Source organism: Gavialis gangeticus, unplaced genomic scaffold, assembly GCF_001723915.1.
Source record: "Gavialis gangeticus isolate Ggan-Ray unplaced genomic scaffold, GavGan_comp1, whole genome shotgun sequence".
Taxonomy (NCBI): Eukaryota; Metazoa; Chordata; order Crocodylia; family Gavialidae; genus Gavialis; species Gavialis gangeticus.
In genome coordinates, this window is record NW_017729023.1 from 8,048,211 (window position 1) to 8,066,771 (window position 18,561).

Genomic DNA, 18,561 nt, shown 5'->3' on the forward strand with positions numbered 1-18,561 from the left:
AAAAAAAAAAAGCCAGTAGTTGCAGAACAGCACGCACTTCAGATTGACACACCCTATAGCAGAAAAACTGTAAAGAATAGGGGTAAGAAACAGGATGAAGACAAGCACCAGCAACCTTTAATGACTAAAAGGTCACACTGAAGTAACGAATCAGGCAACAATAAAAATACGCACACTCTTATACTAATGCTAGATCAAAGGTAGGGGAACTTGAACACTTAGCAGTAAATACTGTAAATACTGATATTGACATAATGGATATCTCTGGAACATGGTGGAGTGAGGAAAATCAATGGGATGCTGGAATACCAGGATACAAATTACACAGGAATGATACAGTAGGTTGTACTGGTGGGGGAGTGGCACTCTACACCAAAGACTGCATCAAATCAAATAGGATAGATTTTTCAACTGATAAGACAGGTACCATAGAATCTTTGCGGATAGAAATCCCAGGTTGCAACAGAAAAAAGTGTGTCTAGGGATATACTATTGACCCTTAACCCAGGACAGCAGCAGTCAGTTAGAAGTGTTAAGGGAATTGAGAGAGGCTGCAACAGCAGAGAACACAGTAATAATACGGGGCTTCAATTATCCACAAGTGGACTGGGTCAATTTAACATTAGGCTGGGATGCAGAGACCAAATTTCTTGATGTTATAAAAGACTGCTTCCTGGAGCAGTTAGTCCTGGAACCTACAAGAGGAAAGGCTATTCTTGACCTAGTCCTAGTAGCACCCAGAATTTGGTGCAAAGGGTAAGTGTCCCTGAGCTCCTTGGCAACAGTGACCACAATGCAATTGGGTTCAACATCCACATAGAACAGGGGTCAGCAACCCCTGGCACGAGGGCCAAGCATGGCACGTGAGGCCATTTCGCTTGGCACGCGGCGGACAGCCCCAGCTCCAGGTAGCTGCTGCCAGTGACGGAGCCTGGGCTGCTCCCAGCAGAACTTGCAGTGTCCCAGCTGCCTGTGGAAGCAGCCTGGGATCCCAGCTGGCAGCAGCTCCCCAGAGCCAGGGCTGGCTGCAGCCGGCAGGCTCCAAACAGCTGTGCCAGGCTCCAGGCTCTGGCATCAGCTCTGCACCAGCAGGTGTACCCATGCACCAGAGTGGGCGGTGGGGGCGGGGCCTGAGGCAGCGCAGCCCAGGTCTCTCCCTCGCTTCTAGCACAGAGGTGATGAGCCCGGCACAGCTGTTTGCACTCTGCCTGCTGCTTGCTGCAGCTTCCCACAGCCCAGGTTGGCTCCAAACTGCTGCGCCGGGCTCATCACCTCTGTGCCGGGAGTGGGGGAGAGACTGGGCTGCCTCAGGCCCTGCCACCACCGCCCACTCCAAGGCGCACCTGCACACGCCGGTGTGGAGCTGATGCTGGAGCCTGGCACAGCTGTTTGGAGCCTCCCGGCTGCAGCCGGCTCTGGCTCTGGGGAGCTGTTGCCAGCTGGGATCCTGGGCTACTCCCAGCAGGCAGCTAAGATGCTGCAAGCCCTGCTGAGAGCAGCCCAGGCTCCAGCAGCTACCCAGAGTCAGGGTAGGTGCTGGCAGCCACAGAGCCCGGGCTGTGGGGCAGGGGCTTTGGGTGGGGGGCAAGGGGCACAAGCAGGTCATCCTGCCATGTACCCCTTGCCCTCATTTTGTTTTTCTGCCATGCCAGCCCTCTGGCACCTTCCAAGGTAGGCATTGTGGTGTTTTCAGCACTCTGGCCAAAAAACATTGCCTACCCCTGACATAGAAAGTGAGACAAGAAAATTGACCATAGTAGCCTTTAACTTTAAAAAGGGAGATGACACCAGAATAAGGAATCTAGTTAGACTGAGGTTAAAAGGGGCCCCTAAAAAGGTGAGGAACTTGCACACAGAATGGAAACTACTTAAGAATACCATATTGAAGGCACAAAGCAAATGCACACTACAAATAAAAAAAATGGAAAGTGGGCCAAAAGAAAGCCAGCATGGTTTAATGGTAGAGTTGCAGAGGCAATAAGCAGAAAAAGGCTTCTTTCAAAAAGTGGAAGTCAAATCTCCTAATGAGGAAAATATAAAGAGCATAAACACTGGCAAGGCAAATGTAAAACTGAAATAAGACAAGCTAAAAGAAACTTTCAGAAGCTTGCTAGACACACAAAAGGTAACAATAAACATTTTTTGAGTACATTAGAAGCCAAAGACCTGCCGGACCTTTGGATGATCAAGGTATAAAAGAGGCACTAAAGGATGACAGGGCCAGTGCCGAAAAACAAAATACATTTTTTGCATCTGTGTTCACTGTGGAAGATGCTAGCAATGTTCAGTCACCATACCCACTTCTCTCCAGCGATGAGTCAGTGGAGCTGACCCAAACTGAGGGATAGCTTTGTAGCGGAAACTGATACATTAAACAGCAGGAAATCACCAGGACCTGATGGCATTAACTCTAGGGTCTTGAAGGAGTTCAGATCAGAAATTGCTGAACTCCTAACTGTAGCATGCAACCTATCACTATAACAGCGTTGGTACCAGAGGACTGGAGGGTTGTCAATGTAACTCCCATATTTTAAAAAGGCTCTAAAGGGAATGCAGAGAACTTCTGTTCCTGGAAAACTGGTAGAAACAGTAATAAATTAAAAGAATTGTTCAGCCTCATGGATGAACATGACTTACTGTGGAGGAATCAACTTTGCTTTGACAAAGGGAAACCATGCCTTGCCAACCTACCAGAGTTTGTTGAGGGTGTCAACAGGTAGGTAGATAGTGGCGATCTAGTTAATATAGTATATCTGCACTTCCAAAAAGTCTCTGACAAGATCCCCCATCAGAGGGCCTTAACTAAATTAGGTGGTCATGGGATTACAGAGAATGTCCACACATTGGTTTAGAAATTGGCTCAAAGAAAGCAAAGAGTAAGTATAAATGGTCAGTTTTCAGGATGAGAAGAAGTAAACAGCAGGGTCTCCAAGGGATGTACCAGTAGGTATTGAGCACAGCAGCTTGGGTTCCATCCTCTGAATCATAACTTCTTAGAGTTTAAATGATTGAGGCTGCAAGTTAGAAACATTGGAAAAGTCCCTAGTCATACCCGATTCACTCTCCCATTCAGCATCTACTCTCTGCTGCTGTGTAACAGGATAATGGGCAAGACAGACCAATGATCTGCCCCAGTAAATAGCAATTCTTATGTTCTTATTATAAACCTCAGAATAAGAAACCAATCAGGATAGTTTTTCCCAGTACAAAGCTAAGAACCAGAAAAAAAGAAAGAAAGAAAAGAACAGAAAGCTAAAAGGCAGCAGTGAAGAATGTGAAAAAGCAGGGGAAAGGGGACCACGGTAAGGCTGCACCCCAAGGTCACCTTCTAGAAAATTACCATGAGGGCATTTCCAAGGAGAAATGCTTTATACATATCCTTCAGAAAGAGCACCACCAGGCTTATAAACACTGGCTGCGATTAGGCCTGGCCAATATTTTTGACCTGTGAAATTTATGTTTATTGAAATTGTGAGGAATCTGCAACAGCAAAATGTTTGTACTAATGTTTCTCTGCATTGTTTGCGCAGAGAAGAAAATTCAACATAATACAACAAGCCTGAAAAATTCCAAACATTTCACTTCAATGTTTTCTGAACAAAACTTCCCAATTTAACAATTTAAAATGACATCTTGTTTTGAAATGCCCTTCCATTTTATTTTTTTTATTAAAAAGCCCAAACCCAAATCCACATTATGCTCAACACTAAATAATTTTCTTGATTTTTTCAGTTTAATATGGGCTTTTTAAATATTTTTTAATGAAGAGCAGGGAGACAAACTGCCAGTGAACAACCACCAGAAAATTATTCATGCAGTTCTAGACACAGCACAGACTCACACAGCATGGAGAGCTACCTAATGAAGATATTGCCTCTATTTAAGCCATAGGGCTGCAAGCAAGATCAGGAGGGATAGGTCAGAACTCCCTTCCACAGTGACCCATGCCAGCTCTCTCATCAGAGGACGGTAGAATTCCTTCTAGGTAAGGAATGAACCACATACAGAGAGAGATTGCTTGTCCTTCCTTCCCTGAGCCACCACCTGGTTTTTCCTTAAATTCTAACAGATGTGAGCCTGAATGCTCTCACTATCCATATAAATCTCCATTTCTTCCACAAACTTTGCTTCGGCCTTGACCTCAGTGACACTTTGTGGTAATTAAATGTTCCACATGCTAATTATGTATTGCCTGAACTTATTTCTTTCTATCTGGTTTAAATTTGCTGCTTTTCAATTTCATTAAATACTCTCTCATTCTTGTCAATATATGGGTGTGCTCTATCCCATTCTTTATTTTGTTCACCAGTACTGTGGATTTTTTCTCTCTCTCTTCCCTAATGTGACATTTTCAACCTCCCATTAACATTGATCTCCCATTAATCTCCCATTATTATCGACAAAGAGAAAAAAATCGGTCATCAAAAAACTCTCACTGTTAATAAACTATGCTGTTACCAGAAATACTAGCAAGGACTTCTTAAAGGTGTGTTAACTTTATATTGGCATTGTATTCAAGTAACCCTGGCCTTGCAAGATGGGCTCCAGTACAACACACCCAATTAGCACCCAGTTGGGTACAACCATTAAAGAAGGTTCACAGAAGGACAGATAAAAGACAACAAAAATCCAAAAATTACCACCACTGAAACCCAAGAATCCAAAAGGTAGGCAGCATAGTACAATCCTAACTCTCTTACTGTGTATGAGAGAGAAAAACACCTATCTGCTGGTTCCACAGTAACTCAGGCTCTGGGCTCAGTCCAAAGCAGTGTTCTCAACCTTGTTAGACCCAAAGTAACCCCCATTAGACTAATTAGCACGCTCCAACAGACTTGATTAATCAAGTCTGCTCCGACGTACTGTAAGTACAGCATGTCAGAGCAGTCCCCCAACACATCTACAGGCACTCCAGAGGTCTCTATCCACCACCCGCCCAGCACTTCGCATAGCTCAGGGGTGGGCAAAATACAGCCTGCAAGCTGCATCCGGCCTGCCAAGCCATTCTATCCAGCCCATGGGGCCCCTAAAAAATTTAGAAAATTAACATTTATCTGTCTGTCAAAGATTACAGCAGCCAGGGGCGGGAGGACCCAAGGGAAGCCCTGACAGGCTCCTGCAATAGCAAGGCCTGCCCGGCCCCACCCCCACCCCCTAGCAGGGACTTCTGGCCTGGGACCATGGGGCTGTTCACACCTCCCTGCCCAGAGCGGGACATTCAGGTAAGAAGGGAGTGGGGAGTCAGCCAGGAAGGTGAGGAAAATGGTGGCGGGGCTGGGAAGAGTGGAAGCATGTGGGCGTGTACGACCGCAGGGCCCACGCCAGTGTCCCATGGCCAGCACTGACGGGGCCCAGGGCAGGCGGCAGGAGCGTGGGGAACAGGCTGGCAGAGGTCTATGGAGCCGGGCTGCACTGTGCCAGCAGGGAGAGAGGGGAGCTGGCCCGACTCCATAGAGCCCCACCCAGGTGAGACCCTGTGCTCCTGCTGCCAGCTCTGGGCCCTGCTGGAGCTGGCCCCAGGGCACCAGTGTGGGTCCATGCTCCTGCCCTGCGGCTACATGCCTGCTCGTTCCAAGCCCTGCCTGTCGCAGCCCCACAGGACAGGCAAGGATGACCATGAGCAGCCCTGACCCTGCACACTCCACACTCACCCCTCCGAGCTAAGAAGCAGCAGTGGCGGGAAACAATCTGCTGTTCAGTGCAGGGGAAAAGTGGCTCCTCCTGCTCCCACTGCCAGTGCTCCTTGCAGCAGCTGCCCAGAGCCCACACAAGGCTGTCCTGCCTCTCTGCCACATCCCTACCACCTATGGGCTGGCAACAGAGAGAGGGCATGTGGGCTCCAAGCAGCTGATGCAGGGAGTGCCAGCAGCGGGAGGGGAAGTGGCCACTTTTCCCCCACCCCAGCAGCAGTTCATGCCTCATCGCTGCTGCCGCTCAGCCCATCAGGCAAGCCTGGAGCTGCCATGGGGCCCAGGCTGGCAGCAACAGTGATGAACAAACTGCAGCTGAGTGCAGGATGGAAAACGCTCCCCTCTCCCCTCCCCGCTGCTGCTGGGCAGTCTGCCAGAACCTGCTCCTTGCTAGGCTCCACCGCAGCTCCTTTGCTGATGGCTCTGTGCTGCCCAGCACGGCAGCAGTGGCCTTGTGGAGCAGCTGTGCTGGGCAGCACACAGCTGGTAGCAAAGGAGCTGCAGCGGAGCCTAGCACAGTGTGGGCTTCCCCAGCAAATACTACCCAATGGCAGCAAGGAGGCGGGACACTTTCATCCGCCCCAGCAGCAGTTTGTGCCCTGCTGCTATTGCTGCTGCTCAGCCTGATGGGTGAGCCCAGAGCCAGTGCAGGACCCAGGCTGGTAGTGGTAGCAAGGAACAAACTGCAGCTGACCTCAGCGGAAAAGCAACCCCTTCCCTCCTGCTGCCAGTGCTCCCTGTGGCATCTGCTTGGAGCCCACACAGGGCTGCCTGTGCCCATTTTCTGTTGCCACCACTGCCCCATGGAAGGTGCAGAAGAGAGGCATAACAGGCCCCCGTAGGCTCTGGGTAGCTGCCACAGGGAGCACCAGAGGCAGGAGCAGCACTTGTTTTATTTCTTGTTCCCCACCGCCACTGCTGCTCAGCCCGGACAGGCAAGTGCGGGGCGCATGGAGTTGGGGCTGCTCACAGTTGTCCCCGCCTGTGTCACAGGGCTGGGGCATGTAAGGTTGGAAGCAAATGGGCACACGGCAGCTGGATGGGAGCCGTGGCTTCCGCCACTGGTAGTTAGGTGTGGGCAGTGTAGCAGCCCTCGGAGGGAGGCAGCAGTCCCACTCCCACCGCCATGGCTGAGCCTGGTAAGGTGTGGCCCATGCACTGGGGCCTGTGGCAGGCTGGCCAGGACCTTCCGGCCCCACCCACGGCTGGGAGCAGGGGGTTGAGGGCAGGGAAATGCCCAGGGTGGAGGATGGGGAGGCAGCTCTGCTGCTTCCTCCTAGGAAAGGCAGCAGAGCCCCTTCTTCCTGGGCAGCCCCAACTGGGTCCACCTGGGCCACTGCCTGTGCAGCCCCCTCCCCTACCAGGTCCCCCGGTGCCCCAACCCCATCCAATCCTTGCAACCCCACCTCCCCATAAAAATTAAATTTAAACATGTAAATTAAATTTAAATCTATAAATTATAAAGTTTGCAGGTCCTCAGTATAAAAAGGTTGGGAAACCCTGCCAGCCCACACTCCATGCTCCTGCCATCCCACTCTGGGTCCATGGGCCCCGTGCTCCTGCACGCCCACTCACTTCCACTCCCCATCTCCCCTGCCACCACTTTCCCCACTTTCCTGCCCACCCACCGGCCACTCTACACCCCATGGCTCCCATAACCACAATATCATACCCACACACATGCACATCCCCACAAACCCCCATACCCACCCACAACTCCCCACAAACCCCACACCCACCCCATACCCCCTGACACACATGCACAACCCACACAATATACAAGTAAACTGGCATTTTGAGCTTTTATGCAATCACTTGCATATAAGTGATGATGCAAAGCCCCAGATGGAAACCTTGAAAGAGCTGGCAGACATCATTGCATCCCCCTTGCCAGGGATATTTGAAAAATTGTGGAATTCAGATGAGGTCCCGGATGACTGAAAAAGAGCCAATGTGGTCCCTATCTACAAGAAAGGGAGGAGGGATGACCCAGGGAACTATAGACCAATCAGTCTGATGTCTGTCCCTGGAAAAGTCCTGGAGAAAATTGTCAAGGGATCCATGAATGCCAGACTAACAGAAAGCGAGCTTCTGAATGTCCGCCAACATGGCTTTGTGACTGGCACGTCTTGCCTGACCAACCTCACCTCCTTCTATGACCAGGTAACATATGCCCTGGACAAGGGAGATGATGTGGACGTCATTTTTGTGGACTTCAAGAAGGCCTTTGACCTAGTTCCTCATGACCATCATATGGTCTGATGGCTAAGCAGCTGGCTATGGGGCTGGACCCAAAGAGTACTGGTTGAAGGGAGCAAATCAACGTGGCGCAGGGTTACCAGTGGAGTTCCTCAGGGCTTGGTACTCGGGCCAGTATTCTTTAACATTTTCATCAATGATCTAGATTCAGGAGTCAGATGTGAACTGGCCAAGTTTGTGGATGATACCAGATTATGGGTGAGGGTCATGACACTCCAGGACAGGGTGGGAAGACAGGCTGACTTGGACACACTCTCAAAGTGGGCCGATCAAAACAGGACGGCTTTCAATGTAGAGAAGAACAAAGGTGCTGCACCTCGGTAGGAAGAACCCTCAGCATACTTGCAGGTTTGGCAGTGCTAGACTCACTAGCACCACGACCAAAAGGAACTTGGGGGTCTTGACTGACCACAAGATGAATATGAGCTACCAACGTGATGCTGTGGCTGGCAAACCTAACCAAACTCTGGTGTGCATCCACCGATACATCTCAAGCAAAACCAAGGAAGTCATCCTCCCACTTTACTCAGCCCTGGTGAGACCACAGCTGGAGTACTTAATCCAGTATTGGGCCCCCCACTTCAGGAAGGATGTGAAGAAGCTTGAGAGAGTCCAGAGGAGAGCCATTCATATGATCCAGGGCCTAAAGGGAAGGCCATACGAGGAGAGGCTGAGGTACTTAGGACTCTTCAGTCTGGAGAAGAGAAGGCTCGGGGTGGGGGTGGGGGCAGGGGCTTGGTGTTAGCCTACAACTTCATAAGAGGGGTATATCAGGACCTGGGAGAACATCTGTTCACCAGAGCTCCCCAAGGGATAACAAAGTCTAACAGCCATAAACTCCAGGAAGGGTGATTTAGACTGGATATAAGAAAAAAGTTCTTTGTGGTGCATATGTCTAGGGTCTGGAACAAACTCCCCGCAGAGGTGGTGCAAGCACCTACTCTGGACTCCTTCAGAAAACAGCTGGATTTATTTCTTGATGGGGTCACTTGATTCCAGCTGACTTTCCGCCTATGGCAGGGGTGGGGCTGGACCCAATTATCTCATATATCTCTATGAAATATATTAAATCACTTCTACATATACAAGACAAACGCACACAAATCAGATCAAAAATATATTTTTTAAATTAAATTAAAATATATTATTATGGGTGTTTGATTTTTAGCATATAATTTGGGGGGGGGGGTTCCCCTAAGATAGCAAACCCTCTTCCCCAAAGGAGTACTTCCAGGGGCAAGGGGAGGGACTTCTGGTGGCAAAAGTCAGAGGTTAAGGGGGTGGGACGCCCGGTCGCAAGATGGTGACCAGGGGGTGGGGCACATGTCAAGGGGCTGGGCTACCAATGCAGCCCTCAACAGATAGCCAAAATTCAGTAAGCAGCTCTCTGCCCAAAATAATTGCCCACCCCTGACATAGCTGCTTACATCAGTACAAACTGGGCGTCTTTTTGATGAGCCAGCATCTTCTACCGACTTTTCACTTCATACACTTCCCTCTGGAAATTGGATTCTTGGGGTCCTGTAGGCAACAGTCCTGTTGGGGTGCAGTTGGGTGGTACAGACAGCCCTCTGTGGTCACATGTTTAACTCCCAAATGGTCTGACCCTATACTTCCTCCCCAGACTTGAGTCCCACTGAAGACAAGGGGAGTTCTATATAGTGGCTATCCAGCCCAAGCCCCCTCTGAATGCTCATTCCAACAGATTGCAAATTGTGTATGTTCCAAAACAACACTTCCACAAATCCATAGCTTATCCAGAGGGTCAAAACTAAAAATAGGCAAGGAACACATGACCCAAGTGCTTCCCTTTCCCTTGCACAGTGATCCAGCTAGCACATGGACAACTCCTTACCTTCTGAAAGTCGCACCGAGGGTGTCTGCAGACAGCAGGTTCACAGGTGACAATATTACTATGGCAACCGCAGTCTTGGCAAGAATCTGGCTTCCAAACTGTGTTGTTCTGCAAACAAGCATAAGCCTTGAATTAAACTAGTATAAAGAGTAAGATGTGTGCAAAGTTATGTAATGAGAATCCATTCAAATGAATTAAACAAGCATAGAGTAGAAAGGCAAACTCCACAAAAGATGCTGTCCTCTGAATACTAATCAGTGCCCTCGATAGTAATAAAATTGGCATTTTTATGATCTTGAACTCTCAATGAAAAGATGAGGGCATGTTCAGAAATGCAAGCAATTCCAGCAGCAAGACAGCTGATTGTGCATAAGCTTCAACAGCCCCAAAGTAATTACAGATCTCTCTGAAACTTCTTGCCCTCTGTAAACAAATTTAGGCAGAGAGTACATCTCCGCTACAGCCACTGCTGATTTGGGTACCTGATTTGGGTACCTCCAGCATCCAGCCAAAGCAGTGCATAGCTCAGGGCAGGCTGCAAACCCCATATGCCCCCGGGGCAGCTGGGTGAATATTCCAACAGCTAGCCTGAGCTGAACTGATGCTGTGACTACATAACTACATGCTTGAGATGCAAGTGCTGGATTGTTTAAAGCTGGCTTGGGGGTGTCTATACAAGCTGCAGTCACAGCAGTAGCTGCATTGTAGACACACCTGGATAGTTTCAAAGCAGCCTTGAGCATCCAAATCTGATAGATGGCATTAAAATACATTTTAAAAAAACCAAATCCTTCAACCATCACTGACTCTTTGCAAACTACATATTTGCTCTGACTTGCTGTTATCACTAGCCACAGTTTGAGGTTTATACCAGTACTGTCAACCATTCCACATACAGCTTCCACAGCTTTCTTGAGGTAAAGCCAAGAGGTCAAGTCATCAAGGCCCTGCTTTTCAGAATTGATGAGCATCTGCAGCATTCACTGACTCCAAAGGCAGCTGTGATTGCTCAACAGTTCTGAAAAGCAGACCCGAAATCCTGCATGGAAGGGATAAAAAGGACATCCAGAAAACTCAACCTCTCCAGAGGAGTGATTTAAGGTGTCCATGGAGGAGGCACAAGTGAGAGTCTAAACTTACAGGCATAATTTAGCACACTTAGGGCTCAATTCTGATCCTATGTAGGTTTTGCCCTGGTTTAATTTCAAGTAACTTCAAAATTGGTCAGTCCCTTATGTTTCCATGATGCCAATATTGTGTCAACCCCTTTTTCCAATGCTAACAAAATCTGGCCTCATATGTGAAGACGGCATTTTTGTGAGGAAGTAGATTCTGTGCGCAGGCAAGTACAGCTTGTGTTGCTGCAAAGGTTTGGGGCAGAAACTCACTGAGACAGCTTATATGCTTTCTATTTTAGAGATCATTTAAATAACCCTAAGGGCAGACTGCAGAAGGCATAAAGCAAGTGTAGGCGTAATACACATTCACTTTATTGCTCTCTTATGCTGCTCCAATGATGTAAAGAGACAAAGTCTAAATGAGAATCACACTCTGTGTTCAGTAGGAGAGAAACCCGAAGAGGAGTCTGTACTTTATATGGTTCTGAAGCAAGCTTAGAATGACAGTCCCAAAGCTAACTTTTGCTTGGTTTACCTATGTAGCCTCACTGATTTTAGGGAGATTAATTTAACCCAAGTGGGGTTGGCAGTGTGTTGTAGGGAGGCTTACTGGTCAAAACACAGGGTCCATGATACATCTCCTTTGTCACTTTTCTTATCTGAACTGAATTCCTCCACAGCTGGTAATCCAGCCATGGCAACCAATGTTCCTTTTCTGGTCATTTTATTTAAAATGAGTAGCTTCATAAGCATGTGGAAAGCAGCAGAGGGGGATGGTGATCAATATAATTGCTGTGGGATTAGGTTCAATTCATATTTAATTACTGCTTATTTTTAAAAACTTGGTTAATAACTAAACTTGGTTCTAACTAAAAAGGGAGAAAAGGCAATGACTTCCTCATCTGATAATTGCTTTTTATGAGCCAACTACTGTGTACACACCAGGCTGCCTTTATTACTGCACAGGCTGCAGAAGGAACATCTCTGTAAAAGCAAAGTTAAGTCTCATTCTAAGTGGAGTTGAAATACATTCAAGTTCTGGCACCCACTCTGTGACTTCAATGAATCTGAAGCACTCACAGACTATAACGTACTCAGTGCATACAAAAGGGTGTAACTGTGATGCCTCATTTTCTAGTTTGGGCCTAGTTGGCCAACCTATTCTGAACACTGGAAAGCATTAACTGTCTCACTGGGCCATTTAAATACATAAAAGGGAGCAGTTATTGAGATGTTTAAGTGGGAGCTGCTGGGCAATGAGCTCTTTAAAATCTGGTGTGCTAAGTGTTCAGAACCTACTGATCCAGTATGAATGAGACCAACAAAGAGTCCGTTCCCAGGCAAGCCCTGAGGCTTATAAGTATAAGGGATATGGGGCATTACTGCATACTCTCCTCCATTTCCCTTCTCTCTGTTTCTCCAGCTTCCAGCCAGAAAGCATTTTGGCAGAACAAACATTACCTCTGCTCCACAACCTGCTTTTGGCCTTCTCAATATCTCTACATTAAAACTTCCAAGTCCTCCATCATTTGATTGCATGGAGTTAGGTTTTACCTTGGTGCTTGTATAGAGGAGCATGATGGCCTTAGAGCAGTGGTTCTCAACCTTTTTTAGATTTGAGCATAGGCGACTGGTAGGGGCTGCATGTGCCCCCTTGATGGGGCTAGTGCCCCCCCGACAGGGCCACCAAGTCGGTGGCTTCTGCGGGTGTCCCCCCAGATTCAGGAGGCACTAGTCACTCATGGATTTGAGGCACCCCTCATTAGGCTCAAGGCACCCCTTAGAAAATGCCAACTCTTAGTTTGAGTAAGGAAAAATACTAGATCAAATTCTTCTGTTACAAAGACTGGAGAAAGGCCACAACAGGTCAGAATGCTTTTCATACTGTGGATTCCTATTTGAAATCCCTAGGTTAATCTCATGTTAGCACACCTAACCGCATTAACAGTGTGTGGCACCAAGCAAGATGCTTGAAAGGATTGAAAGCATCCAGTTTAGAGTCACTTCTTAAAGGCATGATTCCCTCATAGCCATTCCCTTATTCCTGGGATGTGGCAGCTTGCTACTGCCCAATACCAATACTAAATTACATCCTCTACCACACTGAATCAGCTGTGCCAACTGGCATATGGGCCAAAGCTTTTCCTACCCTCTTATAACATATTCTACAATGGAAAATTGCAAATATGTAGCACCATTACACCATAGGCCCAACTGCTAGATTTTAATCCCTGTTATTCCCTTAGACTGAGTCTGAGTCACAATTTAGCTCCTGATTTCCCACCATGCTACTACCAGTAACTAGGCATCAAGCTAACTTAATGGACAGTTGGACTGAGGGCCAACAGAAGAGAATGCTACACAGAGCAATAGCTTTCATTAAGAATGTATTTATTTTCCTTTTTCCCTTGAAATCAGCTCTATTGCGGATTACTGTAGTATTATCCCATTGCAAAACTCCTCTCTGTGAGGGAAGAAGCTAGACTGCAGAGGGGGACACACTCAGAAACAATCTGAGCTGCTACCAGCAATGCTGCTCCTAAAGTCTTGAGTTCACCAATTTGAAACAGTATGACTTTTGCATCTACCCTTCCCCTTTGTGTGGGGCCGGGCTAGCAAGTTAACAAAAGAACCCCCAGGCTTCTGAGAACACAAGGCAATTCAATGCCATAGGTGGACACTTGGATAAAGCCAATGACTATTAATGCCCAAGCCAGCAACAGATTGACATAAATTTATAGCCCCAACGTCCCTGGAAAAAATTATATCCAAGAAGGCAGTCATTTTTTCCTTTGATGATAAAACTGGCCCTCCACACATGGCACTGTGGTAACAAAGCAGCAGGTAGCAAGCAGCCTGGAAACTGTCTTTACTGGGTAATTTACTGTATAGTTACAGAATCAATTGAGAGCAAGTGATAGGGGTGTCAGGCTCTCCCTCACACTTGCACTATAGTTAATTCATTTCTGCTCTATTTTAGCTTTACTATATCACACATTACTAAGATGCTTGGCACCACAATGATACCCAGGACCCCAGATATCTTTCCCCTGGCAAAAGTGACTGTTTGCTGAAATACTTGGATTTATCTATTGATTTGTTCATTCACTTGCTCATTCCAGTTGATGGGGGAGAGGTCTGAGACAGGAAAGGAAATCAATCCAAGGAGAACAGAGCAACACAGGAACTGAAAGGCACTTAGGTAGATTTTTAACTGCTATTGAGCATGTTGCAGAGTGATGCCTGATGTTGCCAAGAGAGCCATCCACCACAATGTAAGTTTTGGATATGCAGCTCTGGGAAGGGAAAACAGATTTAGGGCTGGTCATTTCACACATTTGAATCACTTCTGGGCATAACTGTGCTGCACAAAAGGAGAAATATACTGATAAGCCTCCCCTGAATTACCTTATTCTCTCTGCTGCCTGCCTTTTGGGAGCAAGGAACATGCTCTGAGGTGGAACATTTAGCAAGCGACTGCAACCCAGCAGTGAGAGGGATGCAGGTGGGTCTTTACGTGTGCCTGGAAATTGATTACATTCAGCAGCACTATGCATAGGACTCCAATCCTGCAATGAGGTTTATGTGGTAACGGCTCAGTGTCCAACTGAGCACAGCTCTCTGTACAGCCTTTTTTAAATACCGTTTTCAACGATCCCTCTGTGGGCCAACCACAGGATGCTGGGCTGGCTCCTATCTGTTTGCCTGGTGTGCTTCTCCTAAAAACAGATTTCATGCTCAGATTTCTAAACAGGTCTCAACCTAGACTCTTACTTTGCTCCTTCAGTTATCTGTACCTGCAGAATGATTTGCATGTGTGTACTGGCAGGCACAACACTGCACATGCTATTTTGAAAGCTGGTTTTGTAAATAGACCGCTGAAAAATAACTTTGGCTAAAACAGCAGACCTAGGCACCTCAAACTAGACTTCAGAATCAATAGCTAGTCACCTGTATCAATATGGTCTGATTTTTCAGAGGTGCTCACCACCCATAGCTTTCACAGATTTTAGTGTTTTGGATAAAAGTGCCTAACTATAGATTTAGAGATATAACTTAAGGCACCTAAGTTTGAAAATTTTGACCACAGCTAAAAGTAATACTACTATTCTACCAGCAGATAAAGAAAAACAATGAGGGAAATGAACTTGATAATAATGAGGGCTGCTGAATTTTTTTTTTAAATTGCAATTAATCGCTATATTAAAAAAAATAAAAAGAATAGTTGTGATTAACAGCAATTTTGATCGCACAGTTAAACAATAATAGTGAAAAGGGTCAAACCTAGGGTGAAAACTCTTGACCTGCAGCCCCACCAGCCCTGCTGGCGCACCTCACTCCTGACTGGCAGCCCTGTTCCCCGCAGCAGCATTTCCTGGGGCTGCCCAGCCCCCGACAGGCAGGCATCTCACCCTGCCCAGCAGCAGCCCAGCCCTAGCTCCCAGACAGCTTCCCCCAACACTAGCAGGCAGAGTGCGTGTGTATGTGTGGGTTATTTGTGTGTGTGGCCTGGCACCAGCGAGGGGGAAAGGGCCACTTTTCCCCCAACACCAGCAGCGATTAACATGAGTTAAAAAAATTAAGGCAAAAACAAATTAATGCATTAATTGTGTGGGTTAACTGTATTTAATTGACAGCCCTAATGATAATATATAGGCACATTTTTTTCTTGACTATGGTACAAATACCAAACAAAGTAATACCCAGGTCCCATAAGTACCTTAAAGTCACAGAAGTAATACACAATCTTTACTGCAAAGAAAAAACATGGGGGAATCTAGTACATTCTTCTCTGACAATTACTTTTGTTGGCTTTACTAAGTCCTAATCATTCCACCACCACGTATACAGCTCACTAGCTACTTCTGTGAAAAAAGGGTCTGTTTTCCACATAATTTTTCATGTTGGTAGAACATTTATGAGCTGCAGAATACTGCTTGCTAGCCCTCATTGTTAGTTCCTTTAGCATGTTCAACGTGATTCTTTTTTCAGGTATAACATGAGGTTTACAGATCACTACACTGTACCAGAAGCCAGGAATGTGCAGAAGCTATTTTCATCTTTGCCACTAATTCACAAAGAGACCTTGGTCAAGCCACCTTGGGTACAATTTCCCAAAGCCTGAAAGTAACCTCTGACCCTTTCAGAAATGGGTGTGTTTTTCTCATTATACCTCTTGCATCTCTTTAAGTATCTGTGAAATGAGTATAACACCACTTATCTGCCTATATCACTTGAGCGCTGTGAAGGTTTATTCAGGGATGTACTTGGTGGCCGTGTTGGTCTGAGACAAAAAGACATACAAAAGACTAGAACTCTTGGTTCTAAAATGATACCTTTTATTAGACCAACTGGAAAATGGCAAGAAAATTGTCCTACCAAGTACACCCCCTGAAACATGGAAGATGCCAAATTTTAGCCGATTTTGGATTTTAAACTTCATTGCAGAACAACAAGGAAGTTTTTTTGCCTCCCTGCCTGCCATCTGACACCTCCAGGGAAGGAATTCTTCTTGATCAACAAATCAAAGAGCTACTCAGCACAGCTCACAAAGACACTCTCATGGACCCAGAGGGACAGACTTCCATCTTCATTTCCCTCTGTGCAAAAATGAAGTTTATTTCCTACCTATGGCGACTTTTTACTATCTTGTACCATCTACACTTTTCCCAGAGCCCAATGAAGGGACTTTGATCCAGAAAGCTTGCAGAAAAGGACAATTTTCTTGCCATTTTCCAGTTGGTCTAATAAAGGTATCATTTTGGAACCAAGAGTTCTAGTTTTTTGTACGTGAAGGTTTATTAGTATTTGTAGCAGTACCTATAAAGAACTGTTAAAGCTGCAAATATTTTTTTCTTAATGAAACAAAATGGCACCTTACAGTAGACAAAGTAACAGTTGAAAATCTCTAGTGGATATTAATCCAAGTAGCAGTACAACAGTGAAAAAATCTGACAAAATGTAAGTGCTGAATTCCCCTCCTATTAAAACTGTACTTTTACCAGCATTACTTTCAAGGACTTTTCCCACCAATGCTTATATAATTAGCAGAATAATTAATGAGATGCTGTACACAAAAATCTGTAAGAAACAAAGTGTTCTTCCAGTGCCAAATATTTCCATTATTATTAATTAATTATTTGTACCTCTAAAGAAAAAAGGGAGTTATAGGCTCCCTCTACCCATAAAGGTATCATGCAATTAACTGGTTAATTGTGTAATTACCTTGAGACCAGCTACATGTCCAAAGTATCTATTACACCATAAAAAGCTCCAACCAGCTATAAAGTTTGACTTAAAAAATGTGCACTAACTTTATAGCTGGCTGCTATTGAGCTTTAGCTTGCATGTGTAGCAGCTGCAGGCTCCCAGTCACAGGGGTGCACCTTTCCCAGACAGGGCTGCAAATTCCACAACTGCTGAAGACTGTCAGCCCCAACTGCTGTGGACTCTGGGTCCCAGCAGCACCCCACAGCTGCCAAGACCCAGAGTCCCACAGCTGTGGATACTGGGTCCCTGTAGCATGCCTCCCAGTGCCAGGACCCAGCTGAGTTCCAGCAGCCACAGGGTATGGCTGCAATCTCCCAGGCTCTAGAGGGCATGAAACACTTGGGGCAGAGCAATTGCTGCTGTGGCAATCTCCCAGCTTCAGGGGTATATGAAACCCCCACGGTGGGGAGGTAGCAGTTGCCACTGCCCAACCTCGGAGTTTCACACATCCCTGGGGCTGGGAGATCACCAAAACCATTAGCTCCCCACCCTGGGGTTTCACACACCTCAGAGGCTGGGAAATTGCCACAGCTGCGTCTCTCAGATGTGGGGTTCATAAGGTGCCCCCATGGCTGGGAGCCTCTCAGCTGAAGGGGCTCCCAGCCACAAGTGTTTGCTTCTTGCCAGTGCAAGGCGAGCCTGGGCTCAGGATCCCCTGCACCAGCAATAAGCCATGATGGGATACAATGCGCAATTCCACAATGGATTATGTGCACACAATCCAAGATATTTCATCTCCCCACTGTGAGAAATACCCTTCCCAGGTGAGGTTCCTGCTGGGGTCTCTCCTTTTAAGATGTAATTTTGTCATTGGCTTGTGTGCCTCAGCACAAGTTTGCCTGGCTACTTAATACCCCTGGAATATCCGACTTTTCAGTGATTACTTCTCTTTAGCCATTTAGGCTTTGACCCTCCCCTAGGTGTGAAAGAAACTAATTGTCTAGGGAGTGACACTTGAGAATAATTTCATATTATTCAATCCTGTCCTTATTACAACATACAAGGAATACATTTTATATCAAATATCACAATGCATTCTAATATTATAACAGCCTTAGTTTGTCTGTCCGTCTGTCCATAATGCTTTATTCACGCTCTGACTGACTGACAAACTGCCAATCAGAGTGCAAAAAGTGTTTGGAGAGGTGGTGGAGCGCCACCATGATGGCAGGGACACCAGGGATGGAGCAAGGCTGGCCTCGCCCCCCGCCCCCCCGCCCAGCTCCCTGGAGATGGCAACAATGGAGGTGGGGGGAGGGTATAGCCACCAGAGCTGGCCTTGCCCCCTGCCTTGCTCCTTGGAGGTGACAACAGTGGCGGCAGTAGGGATGCCCAAGGGGTGACCATCCCAACAAAAAGCAAGGGGGGC

At 46.8% G+C, this 18,561-nt stretch overlaps 1 protein-coding gene across 5 annotated transcripts in view; it reads right to left on the reverse strand.

The window, feature by feature from the left end:
* The window catches only part of FRAS1 (Fraser extracellular matrix complex subunit 1), a 468,008-nt gene that overhangs the window by 243,627 nt on the left and 205,820 nt on the right, over nucleotides 1-18,561 (reverse strand). For all 5 annotated transcript variants that reach the window (XM_019516785.1, XM_019516787.1, XM_019516786.1 and 2 more), the window contains exon 3: nucleotides 9,805-9,912. In XM_019516785.1, coding sequence (XP_019372330.1) covers nucleotides 9,805-9,912 — 108 coding nt within the window. The remainder of the gene's footprint in view (nucleotides 1-9,804; nucleotides 9,913-18,561) is intronic.